This window comes from Eucalyptus grandis, chromosome 7 (genome assembly GCF_016545825.1).
Source record: "Eucalyptus grandis isolate ANBG69807.140 chromosome 7, ASM1654582v1, whole genome shotgun sequence".
Classification (NCBI taxonomy): Eukaryota; Viridiplantae; Streptophyta; class Magnoliopsida; order Myrtales; family Myrtaceae; genus Eucalyptus; species Eucalyptus grandis.
Genome location: NC_052618.1, coordinates 39,628,716 through 39,639,233, shown reverse-complemented (window position 1 = coordinate 39,639,233; position 10,518 = coordinate 39,628,716). Strand labels below are relative to the sequence as shown.

The 10,518-nt window shown below is 42.1% G+C and overlaps 1 protein-coding gene across 2 annotated transcripts; it reads left to right on the top strand.

Annotated features, from left to right (window-relative positions):
* The first annotated feature begins 1,140 nt into the window (after positions 1 to 1,140).
* Positions 1,141 to 9,259, top strand: LOC104415905. Of its 2 annotated transcripts, XM_039316293.1 has the most exons (10): positions 1,141 to 1,710; positions 2,614 to 2,672; positions 2,766 to 2,880; positions 4,959 to 5,111; positions 5,257 to 5,358; positions 6,157 to 6,215; positions 6,309 to 6,405; positions 6,991 to 7,164; positions 8,464 to 8,593; positions 8,678 to 9,259. In XM_039316293.1, exons 1-10 carry the CDS (start codon positions 1,705 to 1,707, stop codon positions 9,007 to 9,009), a joined length of 1,227 nt encoding a protein of 408 aa, XP_039172227.1. In that variant the 5' UTR covers positions 1,141 to 1,704; the 3' UTR covers positions 9,010 to 9,259. The 2 variants fall into 2 exon arrangements, with proteins under 2 accessions (XP_039172227.1, XP_039172228.1); XM_039316294.1 differs by lacking the exons at positions 1,141 to 1,710; positions 2,614 to 2,672; positions 2,766 to 2,880 and adding an exon at positions 3,019 to 3,553.
* The last annotated feature ends 1,259 nt before the right edge of the window (positions 9,260 to 10,518 follow it).

The following is a 10,518-nucleotide window of genomic DNA, read 5'->3' as shown; positions in this document are numbered from 1 at the left end:
AATCAGACCAGGCACACCAGTAATATACCTTCCTCGGGAGTAGTGCACGCCTATCCAAAAAAGAAAAAAGAAGGAAAGAAAAAGCTGGGGAGTACTACTCGCCGAGGTGGTACGTACTTTTAATCGGATTCAATCGTGAATTGCCACGTGTACGCCGAGGTGCAAAATGAAAACGATCGGCGCTCGCGGCCGGCTCTGTCGTCCCTCGCAGTCGGCTCGCGCTTGGCCCCGTCCACAGCGGAGCCACCCCTCCGTCGTCACGGCGGCGCGGTCGTTTTCCCCGTCCAGATCGGGTCTCGTCCACGGCTCGCACGGCGGCTCCGTCCACAGATCAGGCGACTGCGGCTTGTCCGTGGCCGTGAGCCTTGGCGGTGAGCTCGAGACCCCGAGGCCATGGACTGCGCTCGGCCACCAGCTGGGCTTCGGATCCGGCCATGACCGGCTCGTCCATAGCGACGGGCCAGATCCCGAACGCCACGGGCAGAGCTCAAATTAAAAAGAAGAAAAACAGAGGAAGCAGAGGTCATGCTCGGGAAGATGGAGCTGAACTCAAAGACGGCAGAGACGACGCCTGAACGCCTTCGCCCATGGACGAGCGCCGACGATTTCGGCCATGGAAGGCCGGATCTAAAGATCTGGATAACGACGAGACGGAGAAAAAACAGAGGAAGCCGGCCATGCTCGCTTGGACGCAGCGGTGGTCAGCTGGGTGACGGCGGTCGTGGCAAGGCGGGGGAGGAGCGGAGGTCGGGCGGCTGCGGAGGGAGGAGGAAGCGGAGAGAGATCGCAGAGGTGAAGACAGAGAGGAGATTTCTGAATTCTTTACTTATATTCCACCTGCTGACGTGGTTTGGTGGACAAGTTTCCGACATCGGCTGTGGGAGGGGACAAAAAGGAGAGAGAGCGTCAGAGAAGTGGGCCCAGTTTCGGTCCTTTGTCCCATCCCCATACACGTGGCGTCGCGTGAGTGGTCCCGAACCACGCAATATTTTCTCGTGGGAGAGTGTCGAGATTATTTAAGACTGAAAAAAATATATATATATATATATATGTCAAAAATGATGTAGACATGATTTATCGTGGGAATATTATTTTTGTCCAGAGAAAGGGAATGGAAAAAAATGGCCAAAAGCATAATTTTCGAGAGAGAGAATTCTTGACGGCTTCATAACGGAGAGGGAGAACGTCCCTGCCCACTCTAGCTGGTGCCGGCTCTCTTCGCCGTTCCTTCGGCCAATTCAAGTGTGCTTTCTACCTTAGCAAGCCGAGACACGAAGCAGCACACTCTTCTTGAAAGCCTTCCGGAACCCTCCACCACCCAGTTTCTCCTCCCATCTTGTGTCCACTCCAACATGCACTGAATCAACTCCCCCACCATCGTCACCCTTTACGGCCTTAACCCGACAACGCCGAGGCCCCGTCGTCCCGCTGCCTGTGCTCGCCGCTCGGATCGGATGCCGGGTTTCGCCCCCCAACTAGGTGAGTCGCGGTGCCGCCGATGATCGCGGTGGTCCGTCGTGTCGTCGGAACCTGAGGGACAAAGCTCTCTCACTGCTCTGTCGCGACGCGCTCGGCGGCGTCTTTACGTCCGGGATTCGTCGTTGCTGCGTCGCATTGTCGTTCTGTGGCTCGTCTCTTCGGACCCGGTCTGATTAAACTGGTTCGCATTCCGTTCCGTCTTGCTCTACTTCGGAATCTTGGCCCATGGAGGTAATAATGTTCGCTAAGCAACTAGAGTCGCTGTTTGAGTTTCTAGTTGCTGATCCATTGCCTTGCGATCTATCGTGGGATTGCAATTCTCCACATGGAAAGTTCCTAGTTGATTTCTGTCGCCAATATGGGTTTTTCCAAGGCCGGAGTATGTTATTACTACGGATGGCGTGTTGAATTGGTGTTATTGGTGAAATCCGAGTGTATGTCATGCTAGGATAAGATGTAACGGAGGTATGGACTGGGGATGTGTTATGTGCAGAATGGGTGTTCTATATGGTGCTGGTGTATGGTATAATGTGCGATATCCAAAAGTGAATGGGATAATGTCTGTATGTGGGCTTGCTGAGTGCGCATGCGCGCGCGTGTTGAATAACTGCCATGTTCATTGTATGTGCGTGCATGGTAGTATGGTACTATGTGTGTGTGGTGAACGAAAGAGCATTCCATGAGCTGCGATTTTCAAGGTCCAAGAACTGTGATTTCCAGTTCCTGGAGCTATGATCTGCAGCTCCATATATCACAAAGTCATAGCAATGGATCTGTTGATTGCTCTGTCTTTAAATAGTAAACCTGTAGCTTAAGCGTCCAGTCTGAACGAGGAACATAGGAGTGCAGAAAATTTTCTCAGTTTTGGCTCAAGAACCTTATATTATGGGCGACATTTAACAGTTGTTTGGTAAATTTTTCCATAATGTTTTAGTGAGAACACTTGTTTGGGTTGCTGGATTTAGCAGCAAAAACCTTGTTTCCTTCTTCATCTCTAGTATTGGCATTAGTTAATCTGTCGCCCATGGTCATATTTATTTTCTATGGTTTCACTTACGGATGGGGTGTTGTATTGATTGTGCTTCCAAAGTTCTATTATGAACCAAATGACATTGCCTAACTTTGGAAAGTCAGGTTCTGGTCTCTCTCCATCAGACTGTTATTCCTCAGCTGTCTAATCCTGTTATGTTTTGGTGAGTCTGCTTCCAGAATCTTTTGTTTATTTGCTCTTGAATTTGACATCTTTCATGCTCGAGAAACTTAAGTGGTAAACTGAACTTTTGCAGTGACGTCTTGAAGGAATTGTACGACATTGTTGGAGTCGTCAATGTCATGGCTCTCAGCTGTCTCTTCCTCCTCATGATGCAATATGGCTTAGATTACTGCTACTTCTATGAAAAGGTTTATGCACTATTGCAACCTTCCATCTTCATTGCAAAACACAGGGCGAAATTTCATTAAGTAATCTTGCACTGATCACATCTACTATATTACTTGACTCTGTATCATTTCTCTGGGCAGTCCCGCATCACATCAATTTTCATGAATATGTGACCTACAACACTCTAAATTGTTATGGATACATGAGGTTTAGCAATGATCAAGGGTGTTTAATTGGTGTTTGCTGTGAACAATGTTGATGCAGTATGTGAACCCTTGCTTTTGGCAAGTTAGATAAAGTCAAGTTCTTTAGATGGCTGATATGCAAGTTCATGTAGGACTGGGCTTTAGTAGATGCGGTTATGGAGCAATTTGGACCTTTCCTGACATGAAGCTGACATTTTACGGATGCTTTGGTGGTTTCATTGCTTTCTTAAGTTGACCTGCTGAATTCGTCAAGATACATATGAATGTTTAAGACAATGAACTTGAGAGTAGAGACATTCTATGTGGCATTCATGCTCTTCTGAACCTTTGGATTGCTTTCTGACACTACACTAATTATTAACTGCAGTTGCTTGTTTCCTGCTTAAAATCCCCCCTCCTTCCAGCATATTTGGCTGCACTGGTTATTGTTGCACCTATCTACAATCTCTTTCGATGGCATCCTTCAATCAAATGTTTGGTGCATGGGGTACATACTTGGGCTTTGCGCTTGGGTTTAGTTTCTCGTTCTTCTTGTAATTCTGGTCCCTTTATACCCATCCGGATTTACCTTGATATAAACTGTCCGGCTCATGCATTTTACTCCTTTTTTTTCGCCAATATAGTAGTCCAGAAACCTCCACAATAGTCAAGTTTTGACACTTAGATTCACATTTTAGATTCAATTATTTTTCATTAACTAAACTTTTTCTATAATTTTCTGAAATTTGAATGATGCTTCAAATTCTGGAAGCAAACAAACATGCTCTTATTCTTTGATCAAATATGTGTGCTGTGCGTACAATCTCACCATCTTTGTGGTGAATGCAGTTTTGCAAGTTCCCTGGGATGTTTATTCTGAAACTCTTTTTACCTCCTTCTACAATTCTTTCATTCCAACCCCACATAGCGGGGAAATGGTTACACTGTGGTTTTGTGGGATTCTTAGTGTTAGTTGGAAGATTCTCACTAGATGCATTTTAGCTTCCAGGGAAGAAGTAGAAATTTATGATTCAACTGGTCAAACTAGTAACATAGTAGTTTCATTACATTCTTTGAAACAGTGATGATTCACATGCTGCTTTGAAATGAAGTGGCCTAGGTTTTGGCTAATGTATTACCTAACTCATAAGCTTTTTAATTTATGGATTTCACTTGAAAGAAAACATTCTGATTTATATGAACTTACAGGATACTCACTGTAATTGAAAGAGACTGATGTGCGCCTCTCAACTTGCATGGTTTGGTAATTTGCGCGTTTTCAAATATTGATGTGATGTTCGTTTGTAGGAAGAAAGTAATGACTTATTGAGGATGTTTTTGTCTAGGTAATGGCATGATGTAGGGTGCAGTTGCAATGGTATTGCATGCTCTTTGCGAACCCAAAGGATTTAGAAAAAGCTTTCATGTTTGTTAAAAATTCCCAAATGTAATTTGTGGTGTTAACTGCATTGAAAGCTTGTCAGTTTGTAGGCTTTCTTTTGCAATTCTGCTTTTTTTTTCCCTGCATTTCAGGCATCGCCTTCATGATGCTTATTACTTCCCTTGTGTTAACCACTGATGGATATACTTCCTCTAAATAATTGACTTACAGACATTTTGTACTGTCTAGTGAGGAACAATAGATTGTATGGTTGGAGCTTAATATATTTTTCTGAGCTGAATCTTTCATAGCAGATTTACCTTTAATTTTGGTGATTTGATGGCTCTGTTAGTTTGGCTGACATACTGATGTATAAGAAAGGATGAATTGTGGACTTGGAAGTATATATTTTTTGTGAGGTTCTACCAGGAATCTTTCAAGCACCTTTTAACCTTTAATTTTAGAGAAATGATGCTTCTGTTCCACTGGTTCCCTCTTTATCTCTCACACACACATTTGTGGAGATGTTCAGGAAGATGGTGAATCTGAGGCCAAGGATGATCTGAAAATGGAAGAGCAAATAGTTGGCAATGGAAATGACTCAACTAGCATGGATTTGCCTAAGAAACCTGGGTTCGATCTTTTCCGTGATGCTAGTGGATTGTCCAAGTTGTTAACACCACAGGTCGACCTAAAAGCAAAAAGCATGAATCTTCTGTATATATTGTATATAGAGGCAACTTTTCCTTTGGAATATTCAGTCTCATTTGTGTGCTTGCGTTCTAATCATACAAACTGAGTATTTGCTTTTCTGTTTAATACCTCTACAGTTACTGTCTACCACCGAAATAGCTATGGAGATAAAATTGATGTTCACTCAAATGTGGATTTCATTTTTGAGGTTGCCACTTCCACTCGATGTAAATAAGGAGGTATGTCCAGGAACTTATCATTCATAACCATGCGCATGAAAGTGTCCAGAGCATGACTTTGAGTGGTGTCCCTGGAGGCCCTATCCGCTGGTTCATTGTGTTTAATGTGATGGTTTGACCATGCAAATGGAGTATAAGATGTTGGATTCATCTTTGCATCTCGGGACATCAACATTTTTTAACAAGTTTTGAATATTCACATATTCTTCATTGCTTGGTTTATTTGCCATGTAAAAATATGGAAAATCTTGTCTTTTCTGAGTGTCACAAAACTGATTAGAGAACCCGCAGCAAGTAGAAAGAGAGAAAGAAGGAAGAGAGAAGAAATAGAGAGGAGGAGAAAGAGAACGTAAAAGAAAGAAAGAGAGGGCTATAGTTTTCTGTAATAACAGAAACCCTACACCCATTTTATTTATATTGAATATAAATTGTATATAACAATAATATCTTATGTAAGTAAAAAAGGAAATAAAACTCTGATAATAAAGGAAACTTAATAAAGTAACTTAACACTGAGTAATTATCTACTTTGGCTCACCAACCTTATAGTATGGTCGGCATTTGATAGTCATTTGGTAAAATGTTCCATAATGCTTCAGTAAGACCTCTTGTTTGGGTTGCTGGAATTACCAGCAAAAACCTTGTTTCCTTCATTATCTCTAGTATTGGCATCAGTTAATCTGTCGCCCATGGTCATATTTCTTTCCTCTGGTTTTACTAATGGATTGGGTGTTGTATTGACTGTGCTTCCAAAAATCTATTATAAGCTAAATGACATGCCTAGCTTTGGACACTCAGGTTCTAGTCTCTCTCCATCAGGCATTTATTCCTCAGCTGGCTAATCCCATCATGTTTTGGTGAGTTCGCTTGTGGAATTTTTTGTTTATTTACTCTTGAATTTGACAGCTTTCGTGCTCAAGAAACTTGATTTGTAAATTGAAATTTGGCAGTGATTTCTTGACAAGATCGTATGACGTTGGTGGAGTTGTCACTGCCATGGCTCTCAGCAGTCTCTTCATCCTCAAATACTGCTACTTCTATGAAAAGGTTTATGCAGTACCGCACCGCAACCTTCCTCTTCATTGCAAAACAGGGGTGAAATTTTATGTAGTAGTATTTCACTTATCATGTCTACTATATTACTTGACTTTGCATCATTGCTCCAAGCAGTCCCGCATCACATTATTTTTCATGAATATGTGATATATGGCCATTGGAACCTAGCATACTCTAAATTGTTGTGGAGGCACGACGTTTAGCAATGATCGAGGGTGTTTAATTGGTGTTTTCTCTGGACAATGTTGATGCAATATGTGAACCATTGCTTTTGGCAAGTTAGACAAAGTCAAGTTCTTCTGTTGGCCGATATGCAAGTTCATGGAGGACTGTGCCTTAGGAAAGGCGGTAACGCTATGCAATGGAGCAAATTGGACCTTTCCTGACATGAAGCTGACATTTTCTGGATGCTTTAGTGGTTTCATTGCTTTCTTTTGTTGACCTGCTGATTTTGTCGAGAGACTTATGGATGTTTAAGACGATGCACTTGAAAGTAGAGACATTCTATGTGCTATTCATGCTCTTCTGAACCTTTGGATTGCTTTCTGACATTACGCTAATTGTTTTTAACTGTAGCTGCTTGATTCCTCTTTAAAATCACCCCTCCTTCCAGCATTCTTGGCTGCTGCTTTTGACAACAAACTGAGTGGACTAGCACTATCTGTGCTTCGACTAGGGGCACTGGTCATTGTTACACCTATCTACAGTCTCTTTCGATGGCATCCTTCCATCAACCGTTTAGTGCGCAGGGTACGTACTTGGGCTTTGTGGCTTTAGTTTTTCGTTTTCTTTTAATTCCAGTTGCTTAATACCCGTCTGGATTTATTTTTTACTTTTTGCTTAATATAAATCTTGTGGCTCATGCACTTGGCTTTTTTTTTTTTCCAAATATAGAACTCTGGAAACATCCACAATATTCAAATGTGGACACATAGATTCACATATTATATTCCATGATTTTTCGTTAGTTAATTTTATTTTATTTTTAATTTCCTCCAATTCGGACAACGTTTTAAATTTTGGAAGCAGACGGACATGCTCTTATTCTTTGATCCAATGTGTGCGCCATGCATACAATTTCACCAGCTTTGCGGTGAATGTGGTTTTACGATTTCCCTGAGATGTTTGTTCTGGAACTCTTTTTGCCTCTTAGGGTTCTTTTATTCCAACCCCACTTAGCGGGGAAATGGCTTCACCATTGACGGATATACATTTTGTACTGTCAAGGAGGAAGGATGGACTGTAGGGTTGCTGCTTATATATTTTGTCTGAGCCGTATCTTGAGCTGCATCTTTAGAAGCAGATATACCTTTCGGGTGGATTTATTTATTGAAAAACTCAATGATAAAGTATTTTCCAAATATATGATCAAAAATATTTTTTGATATTTGGATTTCAATGAAAAATGATTTTAATCTCATGACTTTATTTTAAGAAAAAAAAAATTAAATTTGTTAACAATTTTTTTATTTATATTTTAAAATTATACGTTTCTTTTTTCTCTATTTTGATTTTTCTTTTAAAAAAATAATTATTCTTTAATTTTCTTTTTTGTCTCTTCTTTCCTTTTCTTTCTCCTTCTTCCTCCGCAACAATTGGCTGATGACGGCTTGAGGCGAGGTCCAACCTCACTCTCGCCGAACATGACAAGGTCAAGCCTCACCCAAGGTTGGCGAGCTCGACCTTGGGTGAGGGAGAAAAAAAAAGAAAAAGGAAAGAAAAGAAAATAAATATTAAAAAATTCAAGAGGTGCAATTTTAGAAAGTGTTTTCATCCTATAGAGTTAAGAATTCACTTTTCCAAATTTATGCATAAATATTTTCAATGATCAGAAAGTTTTTAGGTTGACTAGTCGTTTTCTGCGGAGACACTTTCCCCAAACAATTGCGCCCTTAATATTTGGTGATTGGCTCTGTTGGCTTTGGGTAGCATAGCGATATGTAATATGGATAAGGCGGGGTCGCCGAATGGGGATTGTGCTGCTCTTTTCCGTTTCAGTTACGCGTCATATTATTTATTCTTCTTTAATGAAGCTTTGTCTGGAAGCAGGTGTCTAATAAAAGAATAGCCACCAGGAGTCTTTTACGATTTCTCCTCCTCCTCCTCCTCTTCCTCCTCCTCGTCCCCCGTGCTGTTGGCGATGTTGGCACAGCTTCGTACTATGGCCCTCCCTACGAACGTGAGTCTCGACCCCCCATAACAGAAAGCACAGAAAGAGAAAAAGGAACTTTGCTATATAACGTTTTTCCTGCCATTGATGTAGGCACGGAGTGCTACGGCGAGGGCTCATCCCAGTTCCCTAATAGCCACCTGTTCGCAGCTGTGGGCGACGAACTATGGGACCAGGGGGCAGCGTGCGGCAGGGAGTACGAGTTGCAGTGCATCAGCGAGGCGCACTCTGGCCCTGGACCCTGCAACCCTGGCTCCGGCACTATCCGGGTCAAGGTCGTGGACTACGCCCTCTCGGATAATTCCTCTGCCGCCCCCCCAAGGCAGTCTGTGACCGGTGCTGATTTGGTCCTTTCTCTGACCGCATTTGTTGGCATTGCCAATCCGTCCATGGATTCGATCAGCGTGGAGTTTAAGGAGTTCTAGCAAGATTGGAGTCTACATTGGTGGTAGTTTTTTTTTTCCGTCAAAAAGACTATTTCATTCATTTAAAGCAAAACATAGGAACACCATAGACGAGTTTCAAAAAGTAACATATCTCAAAGAGATGAAGGGAGATAATATAAATTAGGAGAGATTGATTTCCTATGATGGACTTTAGCAACTCAATCGACTATTTGGTTGGTCTCGCGCCGACAATAATTTACTCGCACATCTTTCTCTGGGTTAAGTGCAATCAACAGTCTTGAATCACGTTTTGCAGGGCCCATGGGCAGCCCTCTCCCGAAATGAGCTGCACGACCAATACACTGTCGCTTTCTATCTCCACGTTTTTTCCTTGAAGCCTCCACGAGTCAGATCTGCCCATCAAGTACAAAAGTCCTCCTTCAACAGCAAGAGCTTCTATTTGACTTGCAGAAGCCGCACGAACTGTTTTAGCAAAACCAGCAAGAAAAAACCCATTCTGATCTCTACTAACTCTGGCCACTGATCCTTCTACACTTCCTTCTACCCAAGAGCCATCCACGTTGAACTTGATGGATGTGTTTGCCTGTGGAACCTATTGGTCTTGCCGAGAAGATGAGCTTTCGTTTCCCTGTTTTTTCCTCCTCCATTTAGGGTTCCACATATGATAATTCGTGTCGATTGCACGTGCGTTATCAATAATCGAGATGGGATCCGGCTTTCATTGGTCGTAGTTGATCTTTGTAGAAATGTTCTCTTTCTGTCGCTGGCTTTAAGTTTTAGAAAAAAGCTACCCAAGATAATAGATTATAGCAATATCCCAAATTCTTACCCGTTCGGGACATTTTTACTATTTGTTTTGATGTCGATGACTCTCGTTAAAAATTCTACACGGCGGCTTAGTGGATGGCGGAATGCAAATGGTACTAACGCAGCGCCCCTGTGGAGTAAGTGAAAGAGGAGTAATTTCCCCGGAATGGTGCCATGCTCTTCTTCTCTCTTGTTTTGGGGCTTAGGGTTCTTGGAAGTCGGGTGCTCTCCATCTCTCTCGGTCGCTCCACGATAACAAGACAAAATATGGGATATATTCACTAAAAATCCTAAAATTTATTACAAAAATGTAATTTAGTCAAACTTACAATGAGTGCAATTAAGTTCTAAAACTTATCAAATTGGTATAATAAAATCTTAAAGTTAACACCGTTTATTTAGATTAACGAAAAATGCTAACGGACTTTTTTTAATATTTTCTCTCTTTTTATGTGGCAGTGATGTGGCTTAAATTTTAATCTATTTAACCAAATATTAATTAAATAAAATAAAAAGCATTTCAAAAAAAAAAAAAAAAAAAAAAAAAACTATGGGCAAAGGTGACTGGCCCTCCCTGTCGTCGCCCCTGTCACCGGAAAAGGCTGGCAAGGGTCAGCCAAGGTTGGTAGGGATCACCAGGGCCTTGCCCAAAGCTGGTGACCCTCGTCAACAGCAGGCAAGGGTCACGGCCCTCCACCTAGATCTGGGCTAGGGTCGCCA